General features: G+C 44.1%; 1 protein-coding gene across 1 annotated transcript in view; it reads right to left on the bottom strand.

Annotated features, from left to right (window-relative positions):
* Nucleotides 1-1,567: 1,567 nt before the first annotated feature.
* Nucleotides 1,568-17,057, bottom strand: part of LOC116942357 (ephrin type-A receptor 4-like) — a 71,411-nt gene continuing 55,921 nt past the window's right edge. Inside the window, exons 12-17 of the mRNA XM_032954149.2 lie at nucleotides 15,484-15,545; nucleotides 14,891-15,100; nucleotides 11,769-11,918; nucleotides 9,811-10,004; nucleotides 4,864-5,022; nucleotides 1,568-3,815 (exon numbers count right to left, since the gene is read on the bottom strand). Of these exons, the coding sequence (XP_032810040.2) occupies nucleotides 3,713-3,815; nucleotides 4,864-5,022; nucleotides 9,811-10,004; nucleotides 11,769-11,918; nucleotides 14,891-15,100; nucleotides 15,484-15,545 (878 nt within the window). The 3' untranslated portion in view covers nucleotides 1,568-3,712. The remainder of the gene's footprint in view (nucleotides 3,816-4,863; nucleotides 5,023-9,810; nucleotides 10,005-11,768; nucleotides 11,919-14,890; nucleotides 15,101-15,483; nucleotides 15,546-17,057) is intronic.

The raw sequence follows: 17,057 nt of genomic DNA, 5'->3' as shown, positions 1-17,057 counted from the left end.
AGTGACCACCACCCTGCATGATGTAGCAACAGTGACCACCACCAAGCATGATGTAGCAACAGTGACCACCACTCTGCATGATGTAACAACAGTGACCACCACCCTGCATGATGTAGCAACAGTGACCACCAAGCATGATGTAGCAACAGTGACCACCACCCTGCATGATGTAGCAACAGTGACCACCACCCTGCATGATGTAGCAACAATGACCACCACCCTGCATGCTGTAGTAACAGTGACCACCACCCTGCATGATGTAGCAACAGTGACCACCACCCTGCATGATGTAGCAACAGTGACCACCACCCTGCATGATGTAGCAACAGTGACCACCACCCTGCATGATGTAGCAACAGTGGAACTACCGTCGACTCCTGTATCTCGACTTTGGTCCTCATCGAAAAAAAAATGAATCATCCATTAGAATTTTTAAAGCCATTTCAAATGGATAACATCATCTAATTTCCTTTACAGGCACAGGACGGAGTACAAAATAATTCATTAAAGCTCTGTCGTCCCGACAGTTTTGTTCCTTCACCTGAAGAAGGCTACTTGTGTTGTGGCCGAAACGTCGTGATAATTGTATTGTTTTCTTTTATTATTTTATTCTCATTCTACGTGACTTTACCGAAAGAACCAAAGAAGATTAATCCTTGCAGTCACGAAAGCTGTAAATCGAAATACCTACGTGACTTTACCGAAAGAAGCAGACAGTATGGACATATCGTGTTGTCTGAATATGCCTGCATACTCCGATGGATGAGTGAAGAAATCCTCTCGCAGACAGTGGTTGGGATATCATTACGAGCTTAATGAGAGGCCGTTTTTTTTACCTGCCCGTGTGAATATGCATAGCCTCAGTTTCAAACATCGGCATTGTACGACTTTCATTTGCTGCTGCTGCTACTTTGTGCAGCTCGTTCTCTAAAGATGCCCTCTCCTCACAAGATGACAGTCTTTGATATTAAATAATGTTTTGTTTATTTATGCTCGAGAGAGCTGCACGACGGGAAGCCACGAGCAATAAGATTATTTAAACCTGACGTCTCCATTGCAGAGCAGTTCTACATGAGAGATAAAAGAAGCGATCATGTCTGCAGTTGTACGGACACATCGATGGCAGACTATGATAGTGCATTACAATTTATTATCACTCTCTTCGCTTTTCTCACAAATAATTAACTTCATGGTGATTAAAGCTTTCATTATCTGGATGGTAATGGACGTGTCTGGCTTTTCAGAGATGAAGGCGTAGTATTTTTTGTTGAAATGTTGTACGCATGTATGTTGAACGTCTTTTGCACAGTACGTAGTCGACCGTGCCAATGAGGTCTAAACCAATGTATTGCCTGCTGATAAATAGTACGGAAACTTCAGTGTAATTCAAGTAATGCGTGGGCATTTTGTTGGTGAACTTTTGACAATGCATATAAAAGAACGTGTTTTATTCGTTTACACGAACGGCATAGTCTACACTGCTTTAAGAATAATGTTTTAAAGCATGAGCAAGATAAGATAAACATTCCCTTTGTACAAACAAGCACACACGCAAGGAAAACAACAATTCAATATAGTGTTTTATTTTAAAAGCAAATAAAAGCAAGAAGCTGTCAATTAGACTAATTTTAAGCTTTAAATTAATTTCGAAAACCTTTTGAAAAATGTGAATTGAGAATTTAAAAAAATGAATAAACGTTGAAAGTAACATTGTCCTTGATTAAACGCGTAATCACGTGAAAAATTATAAATTATGTTCGCCGATGATGTCATTCCCAAAAAGGGACATTTCATTTTCTCAAAACGCCCAAAATGCTGATCATTTGAAATTATATGGACCTTGGGATTTTTTTCTTTCCAAACTTGAATTTACGCTACCAAAGCAGTCAAGTGTTTTGCCAAGATTTTTTTGTTTCCTCTCTCTTTCTCCGTTAGGCAACTGCACCTGCACTAGAGGTGGTCTCAAAGTGCTGCCACCAAGACCACATTTGTGTTCACACCTGCTGCAGCGCCTTCGTTCTTTCGAGCTCCTGTATTGCCAGGAGTCACTCAGGGCATCTCACAGCCCACATTTAATTTCCACTGGCTGTGCTTAAAAAGCCTGAGGGGCTAAAGAGCAATGGTTTAAAGGGTTATATACATATATTGGTATATATTGGTATATATATATGGTATATATATATACCAATATATATTCACAAATGCAAAAAAACGGTTGATACTGCATATTAAATTCTGATATTGTTTTGCCGTTTGACAAAAAGTTGTTCTTATTTATTTTTGCATGAATCACTGACGTACAAAGTGCCAATTGTAAACAGCGAATGCAGACGTGGAGCAAACGCCGAGTCATTTCATAGATTAGGGCTGCGATTTATTTACTTATGTACAAATGCGTGAGATTACGTTGTCAAATACTTGGCGCAGCCGCGAAGTGCCGAGGGACTAATCTCGTAGCGGCAAGCGGTCGTAACGATGGCGGCTTACGTGGAGTAAAATATACACGCAGATGAGCACTCCACGAATCTGGCAGAATTCGCCATGCGTCGCCCGACTGCTATGCAGAAATAAAATGTCTACAATGTCACCGTCTTCGTGAGACACATACACAACTGGGGACAGGCCCTTTGAGCGTAAAAAAAAATAATAAAGCCAGGCCGAGGCTGGCCTTTGCCGCTGTGTATTTTCCAAAAGCTCTGGTAGGTTATCCGGGCCTTTGTGTTTTTATCAAACACCAAAACCAGAACAGATTGTCAAACACAATGCTTCTCTCCTCTTTCTGAGCGGCCCTTCATATTTACGGTGTTCACAGATCATGTATCCATTCCTACAGCGGATAAATCAAATGATGTGACATATAATATGTAGAATAAAACAAAACATGCAAATACGAAGTACTTTTTTCTTCCGCCCGTATTTAAATGTAACAATAGGTACACGACGAAGGCGATCCAGGTCTAGGTTTACATTTAGGATTAAGCAATAAACATAAATGTGCTGGAAAATAATTATCGAAAACTGACGGTCGCATGTAAGGACAATCAACGTTTCATGTGGCAAATGGCAAATAAATACACGTACATGAAATAATTTAAATAAATACACTAAACATGTGCTAGATCCTACTGCCAAGTTCTCCATTACCCAAAGCTTGCAAGAGGGGGAAAAAAATGTAACCTGCCAGATGTGTCTGCAACAAACTGAAAAAATATCTCCAAGCACACTTTCATAAGTTTTTGATAAAATGTTTTTTTGGTTGTTTTTTTGTTGTTGCAAATTTAATATACACGTAATAGATACTAGAAAAATATCAAATATTTATTGTAAACATGTAAAGGTCAGTAACTGATTGATAAAATTACTGATATTATTTTAGTTTTTTTTTTACATAAGTGCACTTCATATTAAGACGTTGAAAAGCACTTCATATCAAAGAAAAGCTTATGTTACACCTTGGGAAGCAATCACCTTCTGCAAAATAATGTTGAGTGATAACAAAAAAAATCCATATCCTTTTTTTTCCACTAGAAACTTCTTTTCATCGTCATAGAACAACACACTGCGCCATATTTCAATGTCTCGCTTGCTGCTGGACACAATCTGCTTTTGCTGCTTTTGACGTCGTTCCTTTACTCGATCGTTGCGACGTGCCCCCTCGGAAGTGATATTTCAATAGACGCGCTCGTTGGTTTTCCTGGGTTTGGCCACGTGCTCACGTCCTCACGCCGTTGGCGAGCTGCGATCGCAGTGTCTGAATGCTGGTCATGATCCTCTTCTGATGCCCGGCCAGTGTTACGTTCACTTTCTGCAGGTCTCTGTGAAAGGCACACCGAGTGTCGTGGGTTACACGCAATGCAACGTCAAAACTACAGCTCCCCTATGTGTTTTTTAGATTGGTCTTGTTGTCGCTACTGTGGGTGCTATGACGTCCCAAGTTTCACTCCATGTGCTGCGAACCGTCTTCGGAAGTTAAATTCAGTTTGGCACGTGAAAATAAATGTCAGCGACTGTGTCATGGTATGACCCGAAAACCCATTGGAGTCATACAGCACAACTGCAAATACCCATGCAATAATACAACATACAACAACTTGCCAACACAATGAACACATTTTTGCATATCGATAGATGTACATGTTTTGTTACCGATTTAATATGTTTGGCACTTGATTATTTTTTAAGAAAGAATATCCTTAACTTTGCTTATTCATCTGTATTTGTTTCATTGTATCACTTCTCTTATGTAAAAGAGACGCTTGGCTCAGTGAACTCTCACAAGGTTACATCCATGAATGTATCAACATTAACGCTGAACCATATCGTTGTAAATTCAAATTTTTCCAAAAAAAGCGTTAAATGATTTTAACGAAACAAAGAGACCAACACCACATAGATTCATAATAATCATAAAAATATCACAACTTTTACTGGGCTCGTCGAAACCCTAGCTTGTAAATGTTTAACTTTGCAAAGGCATTAAACAGAGATGAGTAATGGATGTGGGTGTGGGTGGTCGTGAAGCTGTCAGTGCACTCTGCTACAAAACTCGGCGACACGAGTTCATTACCGCTCACGGCCAACACCAATGACGAGTATCTGCACCGGTCCTGGGCCTCCCCTAGGTCGACTCAGCCTCAAATGAGTGCCTGGTGCAGCGCGTAAACATCGCCACTAGGGAGCCAAAGGCAGCCGGGGATGGTGCTGGCCACCCTCCTCATTGCGTGCCGTACCGGCCTTCATAGGTGCTTGTTAACAGTCCTTGCCCCAAAAGCCTGTTGAGGCTATACAGCGGTTATTTTGTCTTGTTTGGTGGAGGTGGTGGTGGTGGTGGTGTTGGTGCCATTTGGCAGTGCCAACCCTTACTCCGGTGTCATCTGTGCGACGGCGGGCCACGACACCAAGCCGGCGTTGGTGAAGTTCTCCTTGTAGCGTCCCATCTTGATGTCATCCAGCCACTCCCCCACCGAGCAGAACATCGTGTACTCCGGAGCCTTCCTCTCCAGCAACGGGTTCGACAGCCTCCTTAAAATATATAGATATAAAGCGTAACCGTGAGACAAAGTGTACTTTCAGTGCAACTAAATTTACCCTATATTCTTGGTTCTTTCGGTAAAGTCACGTAGAATGAGACTTTACCGAAAGAACCAAGAATATGAATCCCTGCAGTCACGAAAGATTTAAATCAAAATTTAAATGTACCCTGTCCGACGAGAGATAAAGACTTAACTTCTCATTATAACAGGGCTTTTATTTAATGTTGCTTCATTCACGGAGGAATGTGCACAGATAAATTAACTTGTGGTTTTGCACAGGGAAATTGATGGACCCAACAATGGTCACGATAATAAAGTTTTAAAAAGGCATTTGGAGAGGCGATATCATGCAGTGGGTTGCACACTGCACTGTGAACCCAGTAACCCGAGTTTGATTTCCAGTAATGCATATCAGAGGCAAGTGATATCTGACCTGGGCCAAGGTCAACCTTACATCAACCCAACGTGACCAGTGTGGAGAAGTATGGTCAAGCAACTTTAAGACAAACACAACATGGTGGAATTCATCATCCAGCAGTGGACTCACAAAGAGCTATAAATAAATCATTGAAACATGGAAGACATTCACTATTCTAAATGTAGCCAGCTCTCACATTTTAAAATGTCTCATCTCGTAAGTTGAACATGTTAAAAATATCACGCAAGATGCTCCAGTTTTTAAATTTGTGAAAATATCGTTGTTTTTTACCGTAAGTATTTTATTTGAAAAAAAAAGATATTGCTGTTTTTTTTAATTAAAACGCAAAAAGTTTCGGGGAGATGTTTTACACTCAGTAGACCGTTTTCCCCAGAGCTGTCACTTCATTGGTCTTGATTTGTTTACGGCAATGAGTGCAGGTGCTGTTCATCTACCAATCAACACGGTGACCTTCTCTCCTGCTGCTGTTGCTGCTGCTCAGCACGCAAAGCCCCAAGACCTGCCTTGTCTCATGCCTGGGTCTGTGCCTCCCTCCGGGGTCGCCTTAACCACCAGGCCTGTGTTGTCTACAACAGCAAGCGTGCCCGCGGGGGCTGATCATTGAGCAGGCAATTGAGTGATGGATGGCTTTCCGTTGAGTGCGCAGTAAATCTAGTGCCATCTCGAATGGGCCGTTTGAAAATCCCAACCTGACGCTTTCGTTTCCACGCTTTATATACGAATAATAAAAGAACAGCTTGCACTGTGAACGAATATTGCAAAGAGTAATAATATTAATGAATGTACGGTTGTGTGGAGCGGTTGGTGCAGTTTTGAGTGCACTTTGCTACCATGTGACCTCAGTTTGATTCTCGGTGGCGGCTATAACATCGGTGGCAAGTGATGTATGAACCGGTCCTGGAACCGCCACTCCCTCCCACCTCATTCAACAACAAGCACTGACCAACATGGTGAAGTACGGTCAATGTGTTGTGACCGATGTTGTGTGCAAAGGACTGCAAATTATTTTTTTTATTTTTAATCAATCTATTGTCCTGTTTGTCCAAAACGTAAAACCATCATCCTCTCATCACATTGCTACTCACGTTTCTCAAATACGGATGTTCTAACATATAGAGCAACACAATGACTGTGGCACCTTGAGTGTGTAAAAGTCATGTAACGTGAGCTCTATTCACTTCGTTCATCGCCACAGGGGTAATGCTAAGAAACCCTGACATTTCAAACATTAATCCACCGTGCTATGAAAGTACCTTCACCAGCACCACGGCTAAATAGTTATAAATTGTCACGATTCAGGGGGTCACAATTTTGCTTCACAAATGAATATTTTTTCGTTTGATTTTCATCCTCCCATTTATATTATTTCTTTGTTTGTCATCTGTCTGTACAGTTTTGCTCACTCCATATGCACTTGTTTAAATGTATACCACGAATATATACAAAATGTAATTAATTCTTAACGTGAGCATGAGAATGCATGTTTTGTCACTCAAGCAGTGCAATGTTAAATGCCTTGTGTACATGCGGCAAATTATTGACCACAATTGCATGACTCTGCGGGTGTCCCGCTCATAACTGACTCTGCAAAGGCAGGCTATTACCCATTGCTCAACCCACCTTAATTATATTTATTTTGGCCTTTCCTTCAGCCAATGATCAAAGGTTCAATATGGCACAAGATACGCATCGCGTGCAAGGAAGCTGTTAACACGGATGGGGTGCTATAAGGTAATATCAACAAATTCCATCGCACTTTGCGCCTGTGCCGGTTTCCACGTGGTTAAGGAAATAAACCTTTGGAACAATAATGCAGTGCTTGCAACAACACATGGTTTGTACACACTATGATGGCACGCTATCAATAAAAATAAAACATTTTAAAAAATCTACCATCATGATTTTTAAGAAAACACACCTTTTTTTAAACCCATATAAAGATTGACGAATCAGTAATGGAATGTCTATTATCTCTGGCACATTCTGGCGAATTTGTTTAATAAGTTAAGGACTAATAAATAATGCAATTCAGGTCAATATTTATTCAAAGTCTTAAAGCAATGCAGACTGATTTAAAATTCTGCAGCGAAAAAGCTCAAACTTTAGGAATACTTTTTCTGTTATACTCCATACTTTCCTAAAAAAATGCAATCTTGTAAATCTTTTAAATTGCAGAACTGTTTTGCCATTCGTTCCAATTCTGACACTTTCAGAGCTGCAGTTATTGTGACAAAATTCATAACAGGCTCACCCACTTCTATTTGAACCAGAAACAATGATCTTATCCTACGCGATAATAATAGTGGGGACCGTGATGATGGTCATTGTACATAATGAATGGTGGGGCGGTGAGTGACGAAAATGGATGATGGATAGCCGTTAAAGAGCGACGCAAGTCTAAATCTGGGCTCTGAGAAATGCAACCAAGGGTAACCAACACCGGTGAGTGCCACAGCAGGGAACAAAAACAGGTTCGGCAAATAGAGCACAATAATGAACCCCACAGCTCGCCTCGGAACCTTATTCACCACATACCCACCGTGCCCTTCACCTTCAAGTTAATGTCAGTAGGTAAGGTCACTAGAGGGCTGGACGCTCTTTTCTCACAATGCCATTCAGCCTGGCCCCTATCTACCGAACCCTATCCGCCCCCTCAAACACTTGCCCACACACACGCAAGGCAGGGAGCGGTGGGGGAGATCGCCTTATTTATTGCGCCACGGCCTCGGTGAGTATTAACGAGGGTCATCACGAGACACTTACAACAGCTTGCGGGGCTGGCTGTACCTTGTGTTCCACTTTGGTAGTTGATCGGGGATGACTATGTGGCACATATTTGCAAACTCGGTGACACAAACATCACGAAAGAAGGCGATGAAAAAAAACTTCATGAAGAAAATAATAATTTTCAGCCCTTTGTCCATCCACTGCCAAGTGAAGGCCTCCTCATACGAAATAACTTACCAATAAATAAATTTGTTTTGAATCAATATCAAACTACATTGACACAAATTGCTGTGTGTATGTTTTTACATTATATATGTGTATTGACTACACCACTAACAATTAGCATTATGCTGTTGGATATAAAGCACGTGAAAACCTGGCCTGTGATGATGATGATGATGATGAAAAATAGGCTTGGGAGGCACGTATAAAGAGAGTAACAGGCAGCCCTGCATGTGCATTCCCTTTGAGTGGGGGAGACTGCTGATGGAAGGTGAAGTTGCTGCCGCAGAAAGTAGCGCTGGTTGCTCAGCAGGGAGTGCTCTCACACGTAGGCGAGCATTCAATCAAAGCCCCAGCTGGAAGCCAAGGGGCATGATGCTGCGGATTGTGCTGTCTTGTGGTCCAGACATTAAACTCAAGTCCAGCCTGCTCCGAGGACATTAAACACCGCAAATATTTCAGCAAAAAGAGCACGGCTGTTAACCCCCGTGTCCTGACTAAAAAAAAAATGTCAAAAACTCGCCGGGCCGAATCCTCCGAGTGAGCCAATTCTCAAAGTCAAGCTTTTAAAAATTCTCCCGTCAATGTTAAATATTTGTGTTGGACGTCTCTGCAAAAAGGACGTGCACACATTCTCGATGGGAAATTATTTTTAACACGGCCTGTCCAAATCGCTCGTCTATTGCTACTGCCATGGTTACTGTTGCCGTGAACGGCACTCGTTGATGCCTCCACATGCGTTGAGGACTCGGCCTATCAGACGAGGCTGCTCCGTCTCATCCGTACTCTGTGCAACCACCACACTGCGGGTCAAAACAATTCCCTTTCTTGATTATTATTCCCTCACACTGCTCTATTTGGGAATTCCCTCCCATCACCTCTGTTCCCAAATCCTATAATTTTGCTCAATTCAACAAACGCGTTAACTCTTATCTATTACAACTTTAATAGTACGCTTTGGATTTTTTCGGTAAAGTCACGTAGGTAAAAAAAAAATTAGTTGTTTTCATTCATTTTTATATTTTTAAAAATTACCTACGTGACTTTACCGAAAAAAAAACAAAGTATGAATCCTTGCAATCACGAAAGCTTCAAATCTAGAACTTTAATAGTGCTTAACATGTAGGTTTGTTGGGGCTAATATTAAGATTCACAGTTGATTTTTTTTTTGGGGTGAGGCCAGGCCAGATAAATGTCGTTAAGACCCCACCACCATCCGACACGGCCAAACTATTTGGCCGGATAACCGCATGGCCTAATCCAAGGATCGACTATGAACTTTAACAGCGCTTGGCGTTCTGGGGCCATTGGCTTTGTGCGCTGTAACTGTAGTCTAATAAATGAAAAAATAAACCCACGAGAGAGAAAAAAAAGATGCGGGGGACCTACTCGCTGCCAGGATGCGCAACGGCGTGCAGGCTGGCGGGGTTCTGCAGGAGCTTGTCCAGGTAGGCGAGGATCTGTGCGAAGTTGGGCCTCTCCGTGCGCTCCTTCTGCCAGCAGTCGAGCATGAGCTGGTGCAGCGCCGGCGGGCAGTCCATGGGCTCAGGCAGCCGATAGCCCTCCTCGATCGACTGGATCACCTGCACGGCACAGCCGTCATCCCGTCGTTATTGCCCCTGGCTCTTTGCTTCGGCGGCACACTGAGTGCGGGTAAATCATCAGCATCATCACCACCAGGATGTGTGGCCCATCAATATTCCAAGTTCCATCTTTGCTTTGGACTGTTGTTCTTGCTCCCTTTCACCGATTTATTTTCACGTGAATTCGGTAAAGAATCCATTTGGAAAGCTCAAAAAGCAGCAAACAAAATGCCCGAGCATGGCTTGCGGAAGATATCTCAAAGGACTTTCCCCCTGCAAAATCCTTCAAGTGGCCTTTTTATCATTTACACAGTAGGAGGCATACATTTCTATGCACCCTGCTCTGAGATTGCTTGTAGCTTGATATCCAAACCGTTATTTTTAATTCTCAGAGCAGGAATGTATCCAAATCAAGTGCACAACAATCGAATTTAATGATCGTCATTTTTTTTTGGGGGACGGGGAGTTATCGGTGATCCAACCGAGACAATCGATTCGCTACGCTTGAGAAACCAGTTTAATCACGGGCAGCTGCCCAGATTCAAATCCAGGACCTCGACGGTGCTGGTTCAGTGCCCTGTCCCATGAGCCATATTATTGTGTGCCCCACATAACAGTGCATCACCTGGTTTGAAAGTAAATACGGGAGACTGGCAGATGTGTAACGCTGTACCATGGATGGGCTGTGAGGCATGGCAGCCTCTGTTTCCCCAACAGCTGGCAATGCATGCGTGCAATTTCTGAGCTTTTGTTATATAGACGTGCAGCACTTCTCAGTTGACATTCTTTGTTATTCGGTCCACGGCGCTGCAGCTTACGTGAGCCATCACCTCTCCCCCCCCCCGTTTCTCACCGCTCCTTCGCGCGCGAGTACAGCGCAACGCTGACGAACGGCTCCACTGCTGCGATGTAAGCAGAGCCGTAGTTCTGCCTTACACCTAGGTATCTGAGTATGTTCAGGCCGCCTTCATCAAAGGGTTTTTTTACATGTGAGTGCGTAGCGACGTGCAACATTGCAGGAAGAAAAATCCACTTTTTGTTAGATTTTTTTTCACAGCTAAATGAAATATACACTTTGTAAAGATGCACGATTAAGAAGTACACACATTGAATTATGAACATGTATATTTCCACTATGCCCAGCTTATGTGTGGCTCCAAAGTAAATGCGAAGCTTTAATAGCTTAATTCACAATTCTAACTTTATGCAATCTTCTGCATAGGTGTGCCACTTTAGAAGCATTAGTTAGTACAATTTAAGAGATTGCACATTCAAATCGATTCCATCAATCGCTGTGGACAGGGGTGATCGGCTCATCAGCAGAGTTCTTGCATGTGGTCGAGGGACTGATGATTCTGCCAAGTGAATGTGAATTCATGAACCCACTCGGCTATGATGTACAGACTTTTCATATCTCAAATGGGATACCTCACTGACCCAAGCCTAGTGTTTCGTATTAAAAGCCTAGCAACAGAATTTCATATTCCAGCAGAGACAACGTACAAAATTGGCTTTTTTCGTCTCCTATTGAGCTCTCTTTCTTTGCACAATTGAGCCGCTCACCAGTGGTGAGACTCAATGAGGGTAATCCAATATTGTACACAAACTGCTGCACAGACCAATTGATCAGATTATCTGTCCTGCCAGGCTCAGATCGTGCCCAGCATGTCATCCCGCAGTGGCAACTATATTAAATGAGAATCAGGTCGCTTTTATTTTTTTCATTCTGCTGCCTATTTATTGCCGTTATTCATGTTCACTCACGTCCTGGTTGTTCATGTCCCAGTAGGGCCTCTCTCCGTAGGACATGACCTCCCACATGAGGACTCCGAAGCTCCACACGTCGCTGGCCGATGTGAACTTGCGGAAGGCGATGGCTTCTGGGGCCGTCCAGCGGATGGGGATCTTGCCTCCCTGCGCGTAGCAGAAACAACAACAACAACTCTTATCAACTTCCATAATGATGCTAGCCATCTGTTGAGATCCTAGGTCTTAGTGAATCGCGTATCAGGAGTATCACTCTGAGATTGCGAGTGAGTCACAATGAGTAAGTGTGAATCCCCACTGTGAGTCTCTAGGCTGGGTGGTGATGAGTCACAATGAGTGAGTGTGAATCCCCACTGTGAGTCTCTAGGCTGGGTGGTTATCCCTGCGTGCAGCCCACAAACATTCGGTGTTCTTATGAGCTGTGTAACAGCTCTCTCGCTGGTTCAGCTGTGTAACAGCTCTCTCACTGGTTCAGCTGTGTAACAGCTCTCTCGCTGGTTCAGCAGTGGAACTGCTGGATTATTTTTTCTGCCCGAGGACGACCGCTTGTGTTGCGATCGAAACGTCGTTACATATTATTTTTTATTTGGTTTTATTTTTCTACCTACGTGACTTTACCGAAAGAACCAAAGAATATTTCGCTTTAAAGCTTTCGTAACTGCAGGGATTCATCTTCTTGGTTCTTTCGGTAAAGTCACGTAGAATGGAAATAATTAAATAATAAAAATTAAACATAGTAAAATAAAATTCTCACGACGTTTTGGCCACAACACAAGTAGCCTTCTTCAGGTGAAGGAACAGAACTGTCGGGACGACAGCGCTTCAATGAACACTGCTAAGCTTGGCAGCGTTTTTAAGCTGGGTGGGAGGAGCAGAGCGCCTTGACAAAGGAGTTTACATATCAACAGAAGAATTTAGCATTGAAGTAGCTGTGTTAATGTGTTGGATTAGCAGGGTGTTAAAGTCAGAAATTAGCATGTAACTGGGAGATTAGCATGATGTTAGTGTGAGGGATTAGCATGTAACTGGTCACAGAAGCAGCTATGTTAAAGTCAGAGTTTACATATCAACAGAGGCATTTAGTATATTTCTTATGAGCGGTGACTCAACATCATAACCACAATTATAGCAGCAGCAATTATCTATCTACTGCTGGATGAAGGCCTCCTCAAGCCGTTGCTATCTCTCACGGTCTCACGATGCTACAGTCCATCCAGTAGCTGCGCTTGGCTTCCTTGAGTCACTGATCCATTACCACTGCCTTTTTGATGTAAAGGGTAAAAGTTAAAAGGTGCAGGCCTGAAATTGCTCGCTCACACCAATGCGAGCAGAATGGCCTCCACTAGAGGGAGCTCAGAAGGGCACCTCTAGAGGGCATTTGGCTTACTTTACATGAGTTTTAATTAATATCAACATTTTATTGCAATTACACACAACTAATTAGTAATATTCAACAAAAGGCAGTGGTAATGAATCAGACATTCAAGGAAGCCAAGGGCCCTCCACTCTTCGAGGTTTTGTTTTGGAGGGCAGAGAGCACAGGGATGGGGATTGGGGAACGCTAGATTGCTGTGTATCATTGTCTTCTAGGTGCACAATATCATTTCTGGAAGGAAAAAAATAGAAAATGGAGGGGAAAAAACACCCCAATGATTTTCTTTCTCTGCCCATCTGGTGTCCTTGCATGTGGGGAGAAAAAAACCCAAAACGAAATAACTCATAGCCAGAGTCAAGTATGAGGGATCCGCTGCATACAAATGATGCAACTCATCCCTAAGAACGGTGACTGACAATGACCTCCTGAATTCACATCCATGCCTCTTGGGTGGTGAGTCTCAGCAAGTCTCAGAGAATCTGCATTTTCACTCTGTGCCTCAGGCATGAGTCGCAGCAAATCTCAAATAATGTGAATCATCGCTTCACTAATTCAATTAATAAGTACCATGAGTGAATCTCATCCCACGCCTCCAATTATCACGGTTGGCAACGTATGGCGCAAAAGAAGTCCAACATACAAACATACATTTCCGATTCCGGTGTCAAGGCTCACGATACACGAGTGTAATTGAGTGTCAGTGATTCTGGAATCGCATTAAGTCTGAGTGAATGTGAATCCCCACTGTGAGTCTCTAGGCTGGCTGGTGATGAGTCTCAGTGAGTGAGTGTGAATCCCAACTGTGAGTCTCTAGGCTGGCTGGTGATGAGTCTCAGTGAGTGAGTGTGAATCCCCACTGTGAGTCTCGAGGCTGGGTGGTGATGAGTCTCAATGAATGAATGTGAATCCCCACTGTGAGTCTCTAGGCTGGGTGGTTATGAGTCTCATTGAGTGAGTGTGAATCCCCACTGTGAGTCTCGAGGCTGGGTGGTGATGAGTCTCAGTGAGTGAGTGTGAATCCCCACTGTGAGTCTCTAGGCTGGGTGGTGATGAGTCTCAATGAGTGAGTGTGCATCCCCACTGTGAGTCTCTAGGCTGAGTTGTGATGAGTCTCAGTGAGTGAGTGTGAATCCCCACTGTGAGTCTCTAGGCTGGCTGGTGATGAGTCTCAGTGAGTGAGTGTGAATCCCCACTGTGAGTCTCTAGGCTGGCTGGTGATGAGTCTCAATGAGTGAGTGTGAATCCCCACTGTGAGTCTCGAGGCTGGGTGGTGATGAGTCTCAGTGAGTGAGTGTGAATCCCCACTGTGAGTCTCTAGGCTGGGTGGTGATGAGTCTCAATGAGTGAGTGTGAATCCCCACTGTGAGTCTCGAGGCTGGGTGGTGATGAGTCTCAGTGAGTGAGTGTGAATCCCCACTGTGAGTCTCTAGGCTGGGTGGTGATGAGTCTCAGTGAGTGAGTGTGAATCCCCACTGTGAGTCTCTAGGCTGGCTGGTGATGAGTCTCAATGAGTGAGTGTGAATCCCCACTGTGAGTCTCTAGGCTGGCTGGTGATGAGTCTCAATGAGTGAGTGTGAATCCCCACTGTGAGTCTCTAGGCTGAGTGGTGATGAGTCTCAGTGAGTGAGTGTGAATCCCCACTGTGAGTCTCTAGGCTGAGTGGTGATGAGTCTCAGTGAGTGAGTGTGAATCCCCACTCTGGTCCTCAGGCTGTGCGAGGAGCGTGCGGGGGGCAGCTGCTCACGTGGGTGGTGTAGACGGCCTGCGGATCGTCCTCCAGTCCCCGTGACAGCCCGAAGTCGGACACCTTGCACACCAGCTTGCTGTTCACCAGGACGTTGCGAGCGGCCAGGTCACGGTGGATGTAGTTCATGTCGGACAGGTACTTCATGCCGGCCGCAATGCCCCTCAGCATGCCCACCAGCTGGCCCACGCTGAACTGCCCGTCGTTCCCCTGCATCGGGAGCAACACGGAGTTGGTAACTGAATAAAAATCGCTCACAAGACCCTGTGGAAAGCAAGTTTGCTCATGCAGTTGAGATAAGGAAATTTAGAATGCAGGGCCGCAACCGTACACCGTAAAGCACCGTGGCATGATAGAGCTGCTCCCTTCCTCTCATATCGGACACTTGGAACATATGGTCCGGGTGGCTAGAGAAACGGCTCAGCTGCTCTTTAAGTTATTAAAACGCCCATGTAAGCGTATTTATAACGTGAAATTGCCTCCCAAAGGTGGAAAATTTAAATTTAAAATGCAATGTTGCCTAATTAATGCCGATCGTTTATTTTTAGAGCTATCATGGTTATTGTAAATAATAATAATTTTACATCTCTTACCCGCAGAAATCCATCAAGTGAACCATTTTCCATGTACTCCGTTATGATCATCACCGGCTTGCCTGTAAAGGGACAGCAAGAGACACAGGTGCTCAGTTTAATATTGGCACATTTTGTTGAATTTAAATGAAAGCCCTTCCCCATGCTAAGTAACAATTATGGGTCTGTCTGTAAGATATATCACAATGACAACCCCTATGCAGATGGCATGGCCTTTTAGAGGGCATTATGATGGATCTGTACCAAGTGAACAGCACGTCGTTCCTTGTCATGGGATAATTGTGCATTTAGGCCTCCCGCTTTGAAAGCATAAATACCCATCGTGTTGTGTCCATGTGTTTAGTTTATGTAAGGCCTACCTAGTGTATTTGTTTTGTGGTTGTAAGTACACACATGAGCCTCCTTATTTCCCTATCTCCGTGCTGTCCAGGCTGCGTAAGTGTGTTGTACATGCTCGTTACGGTCTGTGCCTGCTCCTGCATGCGTCTGCCTTGTTATATGTGGGGAGCGGCAGTGTAGCGGTTATCGCGCTGTGCTATACACCTGGCGACCCGAGTTCGATTATCGCTCAAGGCCAACACTAGTGACAAATATCTGAACTGGACCTCCCCTGGGTCGACTCAGCCTCAAACGAGTACCTGGTGCGGTGTGTAAACATCGCCACTGGGGAGACAAAGGCGGTCGGGCGTGGTGCTGACCACCCACCCACTCATGTGCCATGCCAGCTTCCATAAGTGCCATTCACTAACAGCACTTGCCCAAAAGTCTGTTAAGGCTATACGGGGAATCTTTGTGTTCGTATTTTTCGTGCCATCTTACACGTGTACGGGGATTTCAGCTAAGCTCCTTAAGTGCACTACGATCCTAGACACCGAGATTCAATTCCAGCACACGCACGTCAGTTAGAGTTGATATCTGAAGCTGCGCTGGGCTTCCCTACAGGTTAACCCCAGCCTAAAATAAGTATCCGGTACGATGCTCGTCCAAGCGCTGGCGGGAACAAGCGTAAACAGATCTAACCGCCATTTGTGCACTTCATTGGCATTAATACGCATCATTAACAGCAATTGTGCCAGCAGTCAATCCAGCATAAGAGTGTTTTTTTTCTTCCAATTATATTCCAATTGCGCTGTTGGAATGAGGGAATAAGAACACTGAATTTAGACTTGGAAATCTGCAGATAAATGCCTTGAAAGATGACATTATAGAAGCAATTCTGAAGTCACATCAAATCCTGTTATATGCACTAGGGTCACACATTTGAGTATCCTATGAAGATAATTCATCACCATTCAAACTGCATTTTTTTCAGCATAAAAGCTGGAGTCAACGAACTTGAGTTAAAACCCTCGTGCAATACTTAGTCATTGATGCCCAGCCGGACACCACCAACTCACTACGCTTGCGAACTCAGTTTAATCATCAGTGGCCGTCCAAATTCAAACCAAGAATCTCAGCGATGCCGGCTCCACGCTTCGACCCTTGCACCTCCCGGCCACCTCCAAGTGTTTGCGCATCTCTCGAGTTCACGCGCGAGAGTGCGATTGTCTCACTCGCTCACTCGCTGCGTTCGT

The sequence above is a fragment of the Petromyzon marinus genome, chromosome 14, assembly GCF_048934315.1.
Source record: "Petromyzon marinus isolate PM22_M1 ecotype Great Lakes invasive population chromosome 14, UKy_Petmar_22M1.pri1.0, whole genome shotgun sequence".
Lineage (NCBI taxonomy): Eukaryota > Metazoa > Chordata > Hyperoartia > Petromyzontiformes > Petromyzontidae > Petromyzon > Petromyzon marinus.
This window is presented reverse-complemented; position numbering and strand designations above follow the sequence as displayed.